This window comes from Curcuma longa, chromosome 6, assembly GCF_044706935.1.
Source record: "Curcuma longa cultivar G26 ecotype Majalengka, Jawa Barat chromosome 6, ITB_CL_G26_1.1, whole genome shotgun sequence".
Taxonomy (NCBI): Eukaryota; Viridiplantae; Streptophyta; class Magnoliopsida; order Zingiberales; family Zingiberaceae; genus Curcuma; species Curcuma longa.
Window position 1 is genome coordinate 4,191,020 of NC_133866.1, and position 19,732 is coordinate 4,210,751.

General features: G+C 37.0%; 2 protein-coding genes and 1 pseudogene across 2 annotated transcripts; 1 reads left to right on the top strand and 2 right to left on the bottom strand.

The window, feature by feature from the left end:
* Positions 1 to 3,126: 3,126 nt before the first annotated feature.
* On the bottom strand, positions 3,127 to 5,327 carry LOC141830459 (uncharacterized). Its single transcript, XM_074717893.1, has 3 exons — positions 5,312 to 5,327; positions 3,702 to 4,603; positions 3,127 to 3,579 (listed from the first exon to the last, which is right to left on the bottom strand). The coding sequence occupies exons 1-3, from the start codon at positions 5,325 to 5,327 to the stop codon at positions 3,127 to 3,129; spliced, it is 1,371 nt and encodes a 456-aa protein (XP_074573994.1).
* A 7,005-nt stretch (positions 5,328 to 12,332) lies between these two features.
* Positions 12,333 to 13,820, bottom strand: LOC141831161 (uncharacterized; annotated as a pseudogene).
* Positions 13,821 to 14,202: 382 nt separating this feature from the next.
* On the top strand, positions 14,203 to 15,629 carry LOC141831159 (uncharacterized). Its single transcript, XM_074718577.1, has 2 exons — positions 14,203 to 15,111; positions 15,183 to 15,629. The coding sequence occupies exons 1-2, from the start codon at positions 14,203 to 14,205 to the stop codon at positions 15,627 to 15,629; spliced, it is 1,356 nt and encodes a 451-aa protein (XP_074574678.1).
* Positions 15,630 to 19,732: the final 4,103 nt, after the last annotated feature.

Below are 19,732 nucleotides of genomic sequence, written 5' to 3' on the forward strand. Positions count from 1 at the left end.
GAATCGGTTATTTATTTTACATATATCAATTAACCCAATAAATATATTATAAAAATACGATATTAAATATATTACGAGAACAATATTCTGTTATGAGATTTAGTTCATTATTTTTTATTTATTCTTTTATATCTATTATAACGTCTATTAATTACAATTATAATAAAAAATTATATAATATCCAAATATATATCATCCAACGAGTAACAAACTAATCATGCGATAAATTCTCTTCATCCATCATTTGAAATAATGAATTTTTACAATATTCAAAAAGACATCCAAGTAAAGCTCTCAACATCTTCCGACATTGAACAAGATACAAATAGCAATTTCACGCTTCATTTTCATGAATAGGAAGCTCCCCTTCTAATAGTACAAGATGAGGAATTTGATTACTTTGTTTGTGCCTATTTCGCGCATACCAAGTCACAAACAAACAACTTGTGCTGATGCGAGTTGCTGCATACGATGCAACTTAATGAAATCATTCTGTTTAGTGTTTTGATCACCCATCTATAATCAAATAATGAAAAAATAAAATAATATCACACAAGATGTTCATACTGTTAAATAGAAAGTAAAAAAGAAATCCCAACTTTCAAGATCACACAATATATATGTTTACGCTAGTAAGCCTAGAGTGTAACAACTATATTTATTTGAAAAAAAATTCAAATACACACTAAGAAATTCTAATCTTAAAAATTAAACATATATAAATGTAATTTTATTTGAGACAAATGAACAGTAATATAATTTAGAATTGAATTAAATAATAAAGAGGTATCTAAAACTTTTCCATTAATATGAATCTAATCATCTTGTTGGCAATTTATAATAGTTGATAAATGGTTTATCTTCTTTTTTAAGCCCTAAGATAATGGAGGAGGAGGAGATTATGATTACCTATCTCTGTCCTCTTGAGTTTTATCCTAGGTGAGATTTGCGACAAATGCTGACGTCGATCTCGTGGAGTGTGAACGATTAGACCCTGCGATGGCTCACATTATGTGATAAGGAACAAAGTTGCAAAAATGAAATACCTAGTAGATGAGTTATTAATTATAAGAATTAATATTTTAATATAAAGATAAAATTAGAATATTTTTTTTAATTTTCCTTTTCAAATCGAGGGGTAAGAAATTATGTTGATTCGTGAGCATGAAAAGGTAAAATTTACCTTTCTCTCGCCTTCCCCTCAACTCACTCTATCCCAAACAAAGATTAAGATTCTATTTCTCTTTCTTTTGTTGGGTTGCAAACGTGCAAACATAGTCCCACATCTAAAGCACATGGAAAAAATCATGGGGTTAAAAGGATGGAAAGTATCTCCATTGGAATGAGGCCTTTTGAGGAGAGCCCAAGAACAAAGTCATGATGGCTTAGGCCCAAATTAAGTGAACAATATCATACCATTGTGGAGATATTTTGATTCCATTGGTACTAACAAGTGTCACCAGACTAATCGCCGGATGAGCCATAATCTAGATCTAACCATGTGGTTTGAACCTTAAACAAAGGAAGTGGATATTCCCGTGTCTGAATCAAGAGGATCAGACACCAGGTGAAAAGTCCTAGTAGGTCGGGTGAACCGAGGGGCAAAAAGTCCTAGTTCCGAGGGGCAAAAAGTCCTAGTTGCGACTAGGTGGGAAGTCCTAGTAGGTCGGGTGGACCGAGGAACAAAAAATCCTAGTTGTGACTAGGTGGGAAGTCCTAGTAGGTCGGGTGGACCGAGAGGCAAAAAGTCATGGTGGGTCTAGGATTCATACATCAAAAACGACATTGAGGGGGGTCTGTGGTCCTTTGTTTGAGGGGGGATTGTTGGGTTGCAATGGTGCAAACATAGTCCCACATCCAAAATGGACAATATCATACACTCGTGCTCCCAAACATCTTTTCCCTTCCCTTCCTTTCTCTCCCCTCGTGCTCCCAAACAAAGCGTAAGGATATAAACGAGACATATGTCAAACTTAGTTGTGTCCAAACTTATTTATTTATTTATAAAACTTATTCAAAATTTTTTATTAAAAGCCTTATCTATCGCGCGCAAGCTGAACTATCTATCTTACAATAGGAGAGAGAAAGTGAAAGAAATCTATTAAAATTGATTTTTCTAGATCCATCAAATTCTTTAGAAATTTTAAAATTTTAGTATAGATAAAATAAAGAGAGTACAAGAAAATTATTAGTATTATCTTAAATAATTAGAGACACTTAAGTTCAAATATGATAAACTGTCAAAACTAAAGAAGAATGAATTTTTTAAATAATTTTTGTAACTTGATAGAAGTCATACATCAAGAGTTTTTTATATCGTAAAGCAGTGCTGATGAGATGACGATGTTTTGAAACAATCAATATCAAAGTGATAATACTTCGACAAAATCAACACTGATGATACTTTGATTAATTAACAAGACCAAGGTTGTAATATTTTGATTTTTAACAAAAGGAAACTTCAAAGTATTTTTTTAATTTTTTAATTTTTCTTTTTCCCTTTTTAATTTTTTTGTAATTACTGTTAAAAAATAGAAAATTTTAAAAATAAAAATATTTTTTATTTTCCCTTTTATTATGGTTCTTTTGATTTTATAATTTTTTATTAACCTTCTTTTATATTTTAAAAATAATTAAAATTTTAATTATAGCTCTGAAATTAAAAAAATAGATAAACTTAGGATATGAAATGAAGATTGAGCTATGAAAGGAGATAGATAAACTTAGCACCCTTAATGTGATCTCCATTTCGTGTCTCCCATATATCGTATATCAAGCTAGAGATGCCGAGGTAATAATATTGATTTAAGTGGTCTATTGAGCTATTGACTAATAAGTGTTAGATTTTTATGGGGGAAATAATGTTTTTTTTTGGAGGTAATAATGAAAGTCAAAATATATGATTTAAGGGGGAAATAAAATTTAGGGTTTAGGATGAATTTGACTCCAAATCGGCCTTGAAAATTGGAAAAAAAAAACACTCTTAATTTAATTTGTTCATGCAACTAATATATATATTCCTAATACCCTTTTATAAATTCACAACACTATTTATTTTTCCTAATAATACTAAATGAATTTATCCAAAAAACTAAATTTACTCTTTTAAAAATTAATAACAAAATACTAAATTTTCATTTCAATACAGTTATCAATACTAGAAGATATTTGGAAGAGAGACTCCTCGCATGCTAATATATCCACCAACTGCTTCTTGCTGATGCGCCTTCTCAACATTTCCAATCCCGTATCTTTAAATTTCTTCATCTTCTTTCTATTTGAGAGAAACCTTTCAAATATCCTCGTCGGCATCTTCATTTGTAAGTTAATCAATTCTAATCCTGTCGAGCCATGGAGCAAGTGTTTGCCATCCCTTGCTTTTTCAGTGCAGCACATCATCTGCATTCGCGTAGGATCTACATGTATATCAAACTTAGTATTGCAGTCATTACACTTCTTCAGCAATTCGGTTAATATCGTAGTCGACGACTGATCTTTCAAAGTGAAGTCGAGCTTGAAGATCATGGCGTACTCTTTCGGATAATTAAATTGATCAATTCCTTCTGCTTCTGCTAATATCTGTCAATTAAAACAAATTTCTTTAAGCATAGATGTATATATATCGATCAAAGAGATCGAATATACATGCATGAAAATTAAGAAGGTCAGCTTGATCGATCGAACTATCGATCTTCTCTCACGTTTGGGATTTTGCTAGAATTCAGCAAGAGCCAAGCGGTTCGCCTTCGAAAAGAAGCTCCGAAAAGCTTCATCAATGCACCTCGAGGATCTGCTGGCGGCTCGATGGCAAGAAGGAACGACGCGTTCCGGACCTTGGGGGCTTCTATGCGAAGCCTGTCGACGACGTCCACCATGAGCGACTCGAGTTGTGGGGCGCGGACATCGATGTTGATGATGGAGGGAAGCATGTCGATCTGAAACACGATTAAATGCTTGATGGAGGCGGAGTGGAAGCTTAATTTCTCCGTGTCGAGCTCGAACGCACAGCAACGGATGAGTTGCAGAGTCTCGAGGAAGGGGCAGGAGGCGAAGAGGTTGCGCAGGAAACCATCGCTAAGGAAGCAAGATTCCATTTTGAGGGAGGTGAGGAAGGCGCAACCCAAGGGCGAGACGGGGCGATTGAAGTATTCAGACACCTGGATGTTGTCCAAGGAGAGGATCCTCAGCGATTTGATGTCAAACAAGCTGCAATACTTGCCGCTGGCATCCAACCATCTCTCGTTGTCGGAGGTTTCTTTGATGATGAGGTTTTGCACGCCCACCTCGACGAGGTTGTCGACGACCAGCTGTACGAGGGATTTGGGTATATAGTCGGGAAATATGACGTGGCATTGGTGAATCAGAGCACGGGGGAAGGTGAGCTCTTTGTGTACGTCGACGCCGCCGAAGGGAAGCCCGACGTCGAGGCGGAAGGCGTCGAGTCGGGGGATGGAGGGGAGGAGGCGGCGGAAGCGGGAGCAGACGGCGGAGAGGGCGACTCGCTGCTTGACGGAGAGGAAGGAGAGGATGGAGATAAGGAGGTCGTCGTGGAGGGAAGTGAGGCGGTCCGCCGGCGTCCCTTCCTGTTCGCGCCGGCGCTTGTAGTGGTCCATCAGGCGATCGAGCGTATTCAGGGTTTAACAGATGAGAAGAGTAATTAAGGAATAAATTAATATTATAATCGAGAAGGATTGGTTACTACTTATTAGATTTTGAATATTTATTAACTTAATTAATTAATTATTTATATATATATATTATTCGTTAACTAATTAACCCAATAAATATATTATAAAAAATACGATATTAAATATTTTGAAATAGTAATTAAGAATAAATCTTATGAGAACAATATTCTGTTATTAGATTTAGTTCATTATTTTTTATTTATTCTTTTATGTCTATTATATTACAACGTCTATTAATTACAATTATAATAAAAAATTACATAATATCCAAATATGTATCATCCAACCAGTTATAAACTAATTATACTATAAATTCTCTCCATCCATCATTTAAAATAATAAATTTTTATGATATTCAAAAGGATATCCAAGTAAAGCTCTCGCTTTCACATCAAACAAAATACCAATAGCATATAGAAATTATATGTTTCTCAACACCTAATTAAGTTAACAAACTCCATACTTCATTTTCAAGAATAGAAAGTTCTCCTTCTAATACTACAAGACGAGGAATTTGATTATTTTGTTTGTGCCTATTTCGCGCATCCCAAGTCGCAAACAAATAACTTGTGCTGATGTGAGTTAATGCATACGATGCAACTTAATGAAATCATTCTGCTTACTGTTTTGATCACTCATCTATAATCAAATAAATAAAAAAATAAAATAATATCACATAAGATGTTCACACTGTTAAATAGAAAGTAAAAAAGAATCTCAAATCTCTTAAATTAAGATCACACAATATGTTTACGTTAGTAAACCTAGAGTACAACAACTATGTTTATTTGAAAAAAAAATCAAATGTGCAATAAAAAATTCTAACCTTAAAAATTAAACATATATAAATGTAATTTTATTTGGGATGAGTGAAGGGTAATATAGTTTAGAATTGAATTAAATAAGGGTTTGAATACGAAGCTAGGTAATACCCTCCTGCATCGTGACCAACTACAGTTTCTCGATTTACCTTCTCACAGATGGTCATGAAACCAACCGTGTTAGCCGCTAAGGTGGTGGATTCCACCTTTTACAGAAAAGAATTGAATTAAATAATAAAGAGGTCTGGAAAAGATCTAAAACTTTTCCATTAATATGAATCTAGTCATCTTGTTGGCAATTTATAATAGTTGATAAATGGTTTATCTTCTTTTTTAAACCCTAAGATAATGGAAGAGGAGGAGGAGATTATGATTACCTGTCTCTATCCTTAAAGAGATTTGCAATAAAGGCTGACATCGATCTCGTGGAGTGTAAACGATTAGACCCTGCGACAGCTTGCGTTAATTATGTGATAAGGACGAGGTGCAAAAATGAAATATCTAATAGATGAGTTATTTTAAGAATTAATATTTTAATATAAAGATATAATTGGAATAATTTTTTTTAATTTCCTTCTTCCTTACACTTCAAATTGGGATGTACGTAAGAAATTATATCGATTCATGAGCATGAAAGGGTAAAGCTTACCCTTCTCTCCCCTTCCCCTCCTTAATTCACTTCATCCCAAAAAAGGATTAAGATTCTCTTTCTCCTTCTTTATCCCTTCCCTTCCCTTCCCTTCCCTCATGCACCCAAACGAAGCATAAGGGTATAAACGAGACATGCCAAACTTAGTTGTGTCCAAACTTATTTATTTATTTATAAAACTTATTCAAATCTTTTTATTAAAAGCCTTATCTATCGCAAGCTGAACTATCTATCTTACAATAGGGAGAGAGAAGGTGAAAGAAACCTATTAAAATTGATTTTTCTAGATCCATCAAATTCTTTAGAAATTTTAAAATTTTAGTATAGATAAAATAAAGAGAGTACAATAAATAATTATTGGTATTGTCTTGAAATAATTAGAGGCATTTAAGTTCAAATATGATAAACTGTCAAAAGTAAATAAGAATAAATTTTTAAAATAATTTTTGTAACTTGATAGAGGTCATAAATCAAGAGTTTTTTATATCATAAAACAGTGCTGAGATGAAGATGTTTTGAAACAATCAATATCGAAGTGATAATACTTCGACAAAATCAACACTGATGATACTTTGATTAAAACAAGACCAAGGTTGTAATATTTTAATTTTTAACAAAAGGAAAATTCAAAGTTTTTTTTTAATTTTTTCTTTTTTCCTTTTTAATTTTTTTGTAATTACTGTTAAAAAAATAGATAATTTTAAAAATAAAAATATTTTTTATTTTTCCTTTTATTATGGTTCTTTTAATTTTATAATTTTTTATTAACCTTCTTTTATATTTTAAAAATAATTAAAATTTTCATTATAGCTCTGAAATTAAAAAAATAGATAAACTTAGGATATGAAATGAAGATTGAGCTATGAAAGGAGATAGATAAACTTAGCACCCATGTGATTTCTTCAATAATCACATGGGTGCTAGCTAGGAGAATTGATCTTAGAAATGTCGAAAATTGAGCTATGAAAGGAAGAGTTCCAAGAACTTAAAGTGGAGTGCAGATGTAGCCTACAATCCTTGCAATAGCCTCTTCATGATCATCATTTCTGATTAGTAATGATCGAACGGTTGATATTATTAGAGGTTGCATTTCTAGATATGATACAAATAAATGTCATCAATTGTATTGAAGAACTTAGTTATCAATCGATGATCATGAAAAAGCTATTGCAAGGATTGTAGGCTCTTGTGCCCAACAATTGCATGGGTGGTCATAACTCTATCTAAAGATGACTCGGAGAGAGAGCTCGGTGACATAGAGGATGACCTTTACTTCCCAACATCTAGAAATGCAAAAAATTCAGCTTAGAAAGGGGAAGTTCGAAGAACTCACAGTGGAGAGCTAAAGACACTGAGCTAAGAAGGAAGAGCTCGGAAAATTAAGCTCAGAAAACTAATCGCCTCAATACAACTAATGGCAACAAATGTGATCTCCATTCATGTTGACCGTTCGACTATTACAGGATAGAAATGTGATCGTGAAGAGATTGTTGCAAGGATTGTAGGCTATATTTGCTTGTGGTCAATAACCACATAGGTGGTAGTACCTCTATCTTTAGAAGACCCAAAGAGAGCATAGGCGATTGAGTTTGAAGGGGAGAGGTTGGAAAATTAAACTTGCAATTGATGGACTTTACTTCCCAACCTCTAGAGATGCAAAAAATTGAGCTCACAAGGGAGAGTTTTGTTCCTGTTGAGATCAGCTTCTGGACATGCCGACTCTTCTCAGCACCACACTTGGACGAGGTCAGGCGAGGGAAGACCGGGAAGCTGCTCGAACCTGCGGTCACAGTGATCGTGAGAAGGAAGGCCAGGGGGTTCCCCGGCGCGACTACTTCGATGCTTAAGTCAGTTCCTCCGGAAGAAAGAAGAGGAGCAGAGGACGAAGAGAAAGTTAAAGATGCGAGAGTGCATACCTCCCTCTGCAGAAAGACCGACCTTATATATCAGGGATACGTGTCGTATCACGACGTGGGTGAGGCGGAAGTCTCATCGTCGATAGGTTTGTGTCAGAAGGCATGGGACATTCCAGATATATGTCCTATCATTGACGTGTAAGCGCAAGGTCATTCCACGTACGTCTGTCAGAGTATCATAATAACTAGTAGAGGGGGTGTCAGGGAAGCCTTACCCGTACCGTATGGCGGGGGAGTGGTCTGTGGCAGAGAAGGACAACGGGAGCGGAGGAATATCAGGATCGAAACAGGGTGGGGTCGAGGAGTCAGCGAGGTTTAAATCGGAGTAGGTCGACTCGGCCCGGGCGATAGGGTTCAGACCCTCTCCCGACTTGGTCCTCGAAACGACTCGGCCGCTTCGGCCGGCATATTCATGAGGAATCAGCTCGGTCGTAGACTAAGAGTCGATTCGGTTTATCTTAAGGAATCCGCTACGAGGGTTCGAAACGGGTCTTTAGGAGTTCGTATCTGAGGATTCGGACTTGTATTGCGACAAAATCCACTCGACAAAGCTGACTCGACTCGGGAGACCAAATGCGTCCGACTCGGTTCGGGCTAACGGGGGACGAACCGAGACCCGCTCCTTATGACCATAACAAGTTCGAAGAACTCAAAGTGGAGAGCTCATGAAGCTGAGCTCAAAACAAAGAGCTTGAAGAATTGAGCTCAAAAGGGAGAGCTCGAAGAATTGGACTAAGATAATCTATGCATCATCAACTTAGATAATCAATGTATCATCTATCTTAATTGCATCACCTACTTATAGATCTAAATTTGATGTCTCTAGAATGCAGTATCTCGATCCTCATGATGCATTTTCATCTCTTTGTAAAATAACATAAACATACTAAAAAAACGATAGGAATATTAATTAATATAGTTCACAACCAATCTACTTTCATTAAAAAAATTAATTTATATGAAATGAAATAAAAGTTAAATTAGATAAAATCTTGTGTCCGGATCTCATATGAAATCTTTTTAAACTCTTTTTAATTTTTTTTTTTGAAAAGTGGTTCATATATAGATAAAACAAGAGAGGTTAGACCCCTCAAATGTACAATTAAAAGACCAGTATCATAGTCCAAATAACACTAGCCGTTGAGCAGAGCCGACCCTGGGCCAGGGCAACCAAGGCGACCGCCCAGGGCCCTTCCCTGGCCCAGGGGTCCTGATTGAGGGGATCAAATTAAAAGTAGCAGCAATTGCTCGAGGGAATCGAGAATACGCAGTGTTGAATAAGGAAGGACTTTTACTATGGCTTCTTCCTCCTTTATCCTTCGCTTTTGTCTTGTTCCCCGCAAAACAATGAGAAAACTAGTTATTCAGGCAAGGAATATTCACAATTGCCTTCACGGAGTGAAGAGAGGAGGAGGAGGAGGAGAGGTACATCCATGAAGAAAGAGAGCATTTAATTGGGGTGGCAACGAGACCCGTGCTTGAGTTGCACTAGAAAATCAAAGGAATTAAAGATGAGAAAAAAGAGGAACCAATATCTACTGTTGTCTTCTATTTTCAACCCTCTATCAGCTAGCATATATAAATATGGATTAACAATTTTATACATTGAAAAAAAATATTTTAAGATGATGAATTTGCCTCTAAAAATACATTCCGAAAATATTTTAAATAAGTTACCTCTGTATTTTTTTATTGGTTCTTAATTGTTAGTCATTTTGGCTTGTTATTTGAATCCAAAGTTCAAATCGATTATTTTGCTGGCACTTGAAAATTATTTAAATGTCCAGATCTTTATGCCGGGTAACTCAATCTCTAATAAATTTTCATAGCAGGTAATTTTTTAAATTGTTATCATACAACTTTTAATAAATGAGTTGAGTATCTTTGATGTATTTATAATAGACAGACTTTCTATTCTTCAAATAGATCGATGCTTTGACACACTAAACTTACTTTCTATTCTTCCAATAGATGTATTTATAATAGACACACTTTCTATTCTTCAAATAGATCGATGCTTTGACACACTAAACTTACTTTCTGTTCTTCCAATAGGTGGATGCTTTGACACGTAACCTTGAGGGGAAGGATGCACGGATTGCTGAACAACAATTGGCTCAGGTTTGACTGCTAAAATTACTTTTAGTAGTTTAGAGTTGAATTATGCAACTTGTTATTTTTTATTTTCTTCTAATTAACCACATTGTCAATCATATATCTACTTCTTGAGCTAGATGGTGCTAAAGAGGAAAAAAGTGTATTTGTTATCGCAACAACAAATAGGTTTTCATCTCCTCTATCTTCATTTCATATTTAAATTCTCATGGAGATCTATGTAGTAAGATGACAACTTTATTCAGACCTGATGCTGTGGATCTTGTTCTATTGAAATCAAAAAGGTTGGGCAAAGTAGTATATGTCTTATTGCCCAATTTTGAAGAACAACGGCTAATATTGAAGTCACTTGCTTGAGAGATGTCTATTTCAGAAGATGTAGATTTGGTTGCTCTAGTAGAGGAATGTTGTAACTTCAGTGGCGCTGATCTAGCTTCTTTGATATTTTTCTCTTCCTCTCTGCCCTTTGGTTAAGCTTTTTTTATGCTGCCATTGTTTGATGGATGCACTTGTAATGTTAAAAGAAAAGCTGATCACTTCTTAACAAGACCACATATAACTAACTTCTCTTTATTTAATTTTACTGGCTTATTTTTGTTTATCTTCAACTGTGGTATTTCATTAGTTTCATGACCAATATACTTGTTATTTTGACTTGAATGTTTGTTTTTAAGAACCACATGCTAAACAGAGTTTAACTTGTCCATTTTGAATTCATTATATATGTAGACTTTTTTATGCATGCTTTGAATCTATTAATTAACTTCTATTAAGCTGCATATGTATAAATTAGTGTCTTCCAAAGTAGCACAGAACTTTTAATAAGTGACTAATTAATTAACTTTTTCTAGTAGTCCATATGCTTAATTTTTATGTGATAAAATTATTATCTCATTACCAGTCAAGTGAGGTATATAGGTCTTCGAACTGTGTTGCATATTCACCAACTTCAAGCTTACAACTTGTGTTTTTATTTCCTTCCCTTATTTTTAGTCATACAAGTCTTTAAATTTCCTCGTATATTTTTCCTTATGCATCAAAATGCTTTTCTTGATGTTTTGATATGATAAAGTTTATACCTTTTGGTGGAGTAGACAAGAAAATATTATGAGCGGTTATAAAAAAAATTAATATTTGATGACGACCTTCATCCAATTTGAAACTTCTTCACTACGAAGAAAAAAAAAGAATATTTCAATGGAATTTGCAATGGTAATTCAAAAAATCTCAACTTTCTTTTGCATTATTAGAGTATCATTATCATTTTTAAATAAGCGAAATTATTTTGTTTTGTCTTGGAACTCTAGTTGCTTAGAGAACATTGTTTCGTATAAAAATTTTTTATTTTGAAACTTTTATTGATTGAAAATCATAATTTATCAAGCTCTAAAAATTAAATATGCTACTGTGTCAGGGCCCAAAAATTATAATTTTGCCCAAGGCCCTTGTACAACCAGGGTCGGCTCTACCGTTGAGCATACACATATGATCCATCACACAAGAAACTACATCAAACCCATGTACCACCAACACCAAGACACCATAGCCCCACATGTCCACACATTACAACACTTGCATGCTTATCTACAAGTCATACAAAGCACCACAGACTACAAATAAACCAATCTCATCACATGAACAGAGCCACCGACAGCTTGGATGCTACCGTGGCTTGAGATCTACAAACTGATACACATGGGCCTGCACCTTGTGAAAATTCTAATCAAAATCTAGGATAATACCTTGATAACGCCTTCGATTTCGTGTCTCCCATATATAGTATATCAAGCTAGAGATGCCGAGGTAACAATATTGATTTAAGTGGTTGATTGAGCTATTGACTAATAAGTGTTAGATTTTTTAAGGGGGAAATAATGTTTTTTTTTTGGAGGTAATAATGAAAGTCAAAATATATGATTTAAGGGGGAAATAAAATTTAGGGTTTAGGATGAATTTGACTCAAAATCGGCCTTAGCTTGAAAATTGAAAAACAAACACTCTTAAATTAATTTGTTCATGCAACTAATATATATATTCCTAATACCCTTTTATAAATTCACAACACTAATTATTTTTCCTAATAAAACTAAATAAATTTATCCAAACAACTAAATTTACTGTTTTAAAAATTAATAACAAAATACTAAATTTTCATTTCAATACAGTTATCAATACTAGAAGATATTTGGAAGAGAGACTCCTTGGATGCTAATATATCCATCAATTGCTTCTTGCTGATGCGCCTTCTCAACATTTTCAATCCCGTATCCATAAATTTCTTCATCTCCTTTATATTTGAGAGAAACCCTTTAAATATCCTCGTCGGCATCTTCATTTGTAAGTTAATCAATTCCAATCCTGTCGAGCCATGGAGCAAGTGTTCGTCATCCCTCGCTTTTTCAGTGCTGCTCATCATCTGCATTCGCGTAGGATCTACATGTATATCAAACTTTGTATTGCAGTCATTACACTTCTTCAGCAATTCGGTTAATATCGTAGTCGACGACTGATCTTTCAAAGTGAAGTCGAGCTTGAAGATCATGGCGTACTCTTTGAAATTCGGATAATTAAATTGATCAACTCCTTCGGTTTCTGCTAATATCTGTCAATTAAAACAAATTTCTTTAAGCATAGATGTAATATATCGATCAAAGAGAGTATACATGCATGAAAATTAAGAAGGTCTGCTTTGATCGAGGACTATGATCGATCTTCTCTCACGTTTGGAATTTTGTTAGAATTCAGCAAGAGCCAAGCGGTTCGGCTTCGAAAAGAAGCTCCGACAAGCTTCATCAATGCAACTGGAGGATCTGCCTGCTGCTCGATGGCAAGAAGGAACGACGCGTTCCGGACCTTAGGGGCTTCTATGCGAAGCGTGGTGACGACGTCCACCATGAGCGACTCGAGTTGTGGGGCGCGGACATCGATGGCGACGATGGAGGGAAGCATGTCGATCTGAAACACGATTAAATGCTTGATGGAGGCGGAGTGGAAGCTTAATTTCTCCGTGTTGATCTCGAACGCATAGCAACGGATGAGTTGCAGAGTCTCGAGGAAGGGGCAGAAGGCGAAGAGGTTGCGCAGGAAACCATCGCTAAGGAAGCAAGATTCCATTTTGAGGGAGGTGAGGAAGGCGCAACCCAAGGGCGAGACGGGGCGATCGAAGTATTCAGACACCCAGATTTTGTCCAAGGAGAGGATCCTCAGCGACTTGATGTCAAACAAGCAGCAATACTTGCCTCTGAGATTCAACCATCCATTGCCAGAGACTTCGAGGATGAGGTCTTGCACGCCCACCTCGACGAGGTTGTCGACGACAAGCTGTACGAGGGATTTGGGTATATACGCGGAGCCAAAGATGACGTGGCATTGGTGAATCAGAGCACGGGGGAAGGTGAGCTCTTTGTGTACGTCGACGCCGCCGAAGGGAAGCCCGACGTCGAGGCGGAAGGCGTCGAGTCGGGGGATGGAGGGAAGGAGGCTGCGGAAGCGGGAGCAGACGGCGGAGAGGGCGACTCGCTGCTTGACGGAGAGGAAGGAGAGGATGGAGATAAGGAGGTCGTCGTGGAGGGAAGTGAGGCGGTCCGCCAGGCGTCCCTTCCTGTTCGCGCCGCCCCTTGTAATGGTCCATCAGGCGATCGTATTCAGGGTTTAACAGATGAGAAGAGTAATTAAACTATTTATTAACTTATTTATTTATTTTACATATATTAATTACAACGTCAATTAGGTAACAATATAGTACAAAATCACTTATTATTTTTTTTTATCCATAATAGTCTTATTTCTAATGTTTGAGCGAGTCACCGGAAATAAACTAAATCTAATAACCACTTTTTCTCATGAGATTTATTCGTAATTGCTATTTCAAAATATTTAAAACTGTATTTTTTTTTCTATATATTATATTTATTAGATTAGTTAACAGATAATTTTTTCCATAACGTAATTACCGGCGGCCACTGCGTTTAGATAGCGTCGGCCTCCGGCGAAAGAAAGCCTTTGCTCGCCTGATGGACGACTACAAGCCCCGGTGTGAACAGGAAGATCCACCGGAGGACCGCCTTACTTCCCTCCATGACGACCTCCTCATCTCCATCCTCTCCTTCCTTCCCATCAAGCAGCGCGTCGCCGTCTCCGCCGTCTGCACCCGCTTCAACCGTCTCCTCCCCTCCATTCCCCGACTCGACACCATCCGCCTCGAGGTTGGGCTCCCCTCCGGCGGCTCTGACAACCGCCGAGATTTCACCTTCCCCTGTGCCCTGATCCGCCAATTTCGCGTCGTCTTCCACGACGACGTCGCCGATTTACACAAACCCCTCGAGCAGGTTCTCGTCGACTACGTCGCCGAGTCGGGCGTGCAAGACCTCATCCTCGAACTCTCTGGCAATGGATGGTTGAATCTCAGAGGCGGGGATTGCGGCGTGTTCGGCATTAAGTCGCTGAGGAGCCTCTCCTTGGACAGAATCCGGGTGTCGAAAGACTCCGACGATCGCCGCCCCCTCTCGCCCTTGGGCTGCGCCCTCCTCGCCTCCCTCAAAATGGAATTTTGCGTCCTTAGTCATGATTTCCTGATCAACCTCCTCGCCTCCTGCCCCTTCCTCGAGACTCTGCGACTCCTCTTTTGCTATCGGCTTCGCATGGACAGCCTATGCATCCACTCCGCCTCCATCAAGCATCTAGCCCTGCTCTGCATGATCCCTGCCATCGGCGCCATCGACATCCGCGGCCCAAAGCTCGAATCGCTCGCCGTCGACGTCGTCAACAAGCTGCACATCGAAGCGCCCAAGGTCCGGCACGCGTCATTCCTTCTCGCCGTCCATCCGCCGACAGATCCTCCAGGTGCATTGAGGAAGCTTTTCGGAGCCGCTTTACCAAGGGGAGTCGCTTGGCTCCTGCTGAATTCTTGCAAACCTCCAAACGTGAGAGAAGATCCGATCCATAAAACTGTTCTCTTTGATCGATACATAACAGAATTTGCTTTGATCTACAGATATTCGCAGCAGAAAACGGGATTGATAAATTTATTTCTCCCTATTACAACGAGGACACCATAATCTTCAACCTCGACTTCAATCTGAAAGTTCAATCGTCAACTATGATGTTAACCGAGTTCCTGAAGAAGTGCAATGACGGCAATACCGAGTTTGACATAAGTGCAGATTCTACCCATATAGAGAGCACCATTGAAGACGCTCACTTGCTCCTCCATGGCTCTACAGAAGTAGAACTAATTGATTTACAAATGAGAATGCCCGACAAGACATTTGAAGAGTTTCTCTTAAATCAAAAGGAGATGACAGAGGAATTAAAGGAAATGGGATTGCAAATGCTGAGAAGTCGCACCAGTAGAGAGCAGTTCAAGAATATATTAGAATCTGAGGTGTCTCTGTTCCAAGTATCTTCCAGTGTCCCTAACTGCATTGAAATGAAATTTTAGTTGATCAGATGAATTGAGGGATAGAAATTTTATATTCTATTATTAATAAAGGATAAATTTTGATTATTATATTTATTTCATATTTGTGTCAAATGACTAAATATAATAATGTTCTTAAGTAGTATATTCTAATTTACATCATATCAATTAGTTGAATTGATAGTGAGATGATGTAGAGAATGCTACTCTTAACTATTCTTAATCAAATATTAATATTCAAGGACAATATTAATGCATTGAGACTAGTATGTAGGTCAATTGATTACTTGATCTTACAAGTCATGGATATATGATATCACATTGACACATGGATATATATTAGAGAATATATACTGAATTGATTCGTCATGAGAAAGTTTCATGGATCGTTATATAAATGTCATAAACTTTCTCATGTGACTATTGGTATGAATAGTGCTTAGACTTGAAGTCACTACGGTTTCCTATATAAGGAGTTGTGTACTTTGGTATTGTCAAACATCACCCATAACAGGGTGGACTATAAAAGTGATCACTGGGTATGCAACGAATTATGTGGAGGGATGTGAGTGGTGTAGATGAGATCTATCCCTCCCATATGACGGGAGTGATATCTGTGGGTCCCTTGATTAAGTAGGACTACTAAATGTATAATCATGTTTCAAATGAGTTAATATGAGATATTGAGCTCATTTGCTTGAGTGAGTTTATTCGAGGATCAAGAAACACAAAGATTGATATCGAGGATGACACAGTCTATGCCTCATTGATCAATCTAGATATCGAGGATATAGAAGGACATCATCATACATTATAGTAGTCACGAAAAAGTTAGGTCGGATATCGACTTTCTCATCACTTAGGTAGCAATGATGCATTGCTAGATGTCACTCATTGCTTATGTGTCTAAAGCGATTTAGACACATTACCAATATTATAAGAACCTATTGGGTCACACACAAAGGACACGATATTTCGAAATTGATTAATTTTAGTTTGACTAAAATATGATCCAAATTGGATTAATTGAGTTAACTCATTGAATTATAGGATTGAGCCTAATTTGAATTAGACTCATTTAGATTAGACTCAACCAAATTTGAATGAGATATTGATTCATTAAAATGTTTAATGAATTAATAATAGAAGAAGATCAAAAAAATTTTTTTTCATTGGATAAGAGAAGATGAAGAGCCAATATGAGAAACATGTGCTCTATTTAAGTTTTAATTGGCTAAAAATTAATGATATGAATATAAAAGGTTTTTCTTGTATTTTTCAAAGGGACAAGGTATTTTGAACTATCTTCTTTCTCTTGGTCAAACACCCCTTTTCTTTCTCCTCCTTTTGGTCGAATCTCCTTGTGTGGCTAGCACCACAAAGGCGATTTTTCTTCGAAACTTGAGATCATGTTCATGTAGATATGCATAGAGGCCATGGACGTTTGAACGTGCAAGAGATCCGACAAATCGAGGACGAGCAGGATAAGCGAAGTACACGCTTCAAAGGTATAAATCTATTAGATAGATAAATCGAACTTCGTACAAGTTTTCTTTCGCATGGATCGTTCGTCGGAATCCTATTTTCATTGCGAATTTTGTTGTTTGTCACATAGGATTCCTTACAGTCAAAACACCGATCAAATTAACTTTTTCAATTTGATTCACCAGACTCCAGAAGACACAGGCTTCTCGATTCCTTCAGCTTGACTCACTTGATCCCAAAAGGACTCAGACTTCTTGACTCCTTCAGCTAGGCTCACCCAACATTAGAGGACTCAAACTCCTCGACTCCCTCAGCTTGGCTCACCTGAATATCAGAGGACTCAGGTTACCCGACTCCTCCCTCAGTTTGACCCACACAATCCTAGAGGACTCAGACTCCTCGACTCCAGAAACTCAGCTACTCACTCAGGCAACCTGATCTCATTTACTTTATTTCTTTATCTACAATTGGGACTTATATCATACGGGAGCCCATTGACAGTTATTACGAATAATTTCAAACACAACATCATAGTCGAACGGAGAGGCAATCATACGGTTGTCAGACTTGATCCACTAGATGTTTATCTATAGATACGCAACGCTTAGTGATTGGAGAAACCTTCAATAGCTTACCAGGATCTCTCTTCACGATCATCATCGTTTGACATCACCCCCTCAACAGTCACTCCTTACTGGATTCACTGGCCAATGGTCTCAGATAATGTAAAGAGAAATACAATGCCATATCATTGTTAATGCATTCATTCATTGTGACTGATTGGATATTGCAATGATCATCTCATCTTTTCCTATTTGTTCTCATCGACTAAGATCTTTATTCCTGTTTGTGGTGGCCATTGTCTTCCATATGCAATAGTTTCTCCACATGCCTTCCTATTTAGACCCATGAAAAGCACTAGGCATTGTGCTCTTTGGGTGGTTCTAAAGTACTGGATATGGCCTTTCATGGTGTTTAGGAAAAGCTTTTAATTCATTCTTCTTTTCTCTATTGTTGTTTGTTTAACATGCCTCCACTTTGAAAAGAATGTCTTCCACTTTCAGACTTGCTAACGCTTTGTTCTAATGTCTTTTCAACATGTGCTCCTTTAGATAAACTTATGCGCATTTAGAAGTCGATCTTTAAAATATTTATCTCATTTGAAATTCAAATCCTAATTTTTTTATTGTTTCTGAGAAAAAAAAATAATAATCAACTATTTGAAACACTTTCTACTTAGATAATCTATGCATCATTTGTCTAAGAAAATTGCTTCACTTGCTAAAGCCCTAGATGTGTCACTTTAAGATTTAATAGCTTCCGCTTCAATATCATTTGTCGGGATCACAAGTGCTTCGATACCATTAGACGGCAAGAGGAAATTCTAGATTCGACATTGGTTTCGGCGAAACACGACGCGGGCACAGTCAGGGTCTGGCGATGCACGGGCCCGGCGACGCCGTCGAAGGCGCCGCCCAGGCCCGGCGACTCCACCGGAGGCGTCACTCGAGCCCAACGACGCCACCGGAGGCGCCGCGCAGGCCCGACGACGCCTCCGCGCGCGGGCCTCGCGCGAGCGAGGGCGATTTTTTTTTTAAGTTAGGCTTTACTCAAATTTTAATAATTAACTCCTAACTATAGTTGGGATAGTTTAAATAGGCTTTATTAAAACCTATAAAATTATCTTATTATTTTTTAAAAAATATTTTAGTTTTAAATATTTATATTAATTTTTTTTATTTTTAGTAAAAAATAAAAAAAATACAATTAATGGAAATAGTTAACTCTAGATTACCGAACCAAATGTATTTTTTCAATTTTTTTTCTAGAAAATAAAAAACAGCATATCATACCAAACGCATTTTCTGTTTTTTGAAAACTAGATCAGAAAATGGAAAACTAGAAATAGAAAATGAAAAACAGAAAATGGAAAATATTTTCCAAACCAAACGCCCCCTTAACTTTATAGCGCTTCAATATCATTCTTCGGGATCACAAGCGCTTCGATACCATTAGATGCATGAGGTTCGTGATCACTATAGTATAGTTTGTTAGATTTCACTATGTCGAATCATACATGTAGTCTAAAATACATCCATAATATCTCTTATTTCTTAAACATAGTAGAATTGTCATAGTCATGAATTCAATCGACTCATTAGAAAAGTGAAATATTTCACAACAAATTACATGACCTCCAAATGTTGCTCGACCATTAGCAATGGCGAAAATAAATTCGAATATTTCTTCGACTTGTCACCCAACCAATTGGTGGTGGGCCTTCTCTACAATCCCTTCCACCCTAAAAGTCCTATTGCCACCCAATGCAAAAGTTGAAAAAATATTCTACAATCCTTTTCTTTCTCTTTTACTTTCTCTTCCTTCGTTCGAAAAATTTGTTTTCCATATGGATTCCCTTCCTTCCTCGATCGACACCTCGAAGGAAACAGAGCCTAAAACTTACTTACAAGTCATGATGCCCAATGGCATATGCACTCACAAGTTGATGCATATTCTAAGCATCTTCTTCATTTCAAACTTTTGATGATTTCATCTTGCACTCTAATTAGTTCGGCCCCACGACCTTGATGATTTCATCTAATCCTTTAATCATTTTGCTATTAACATAACATAATTAA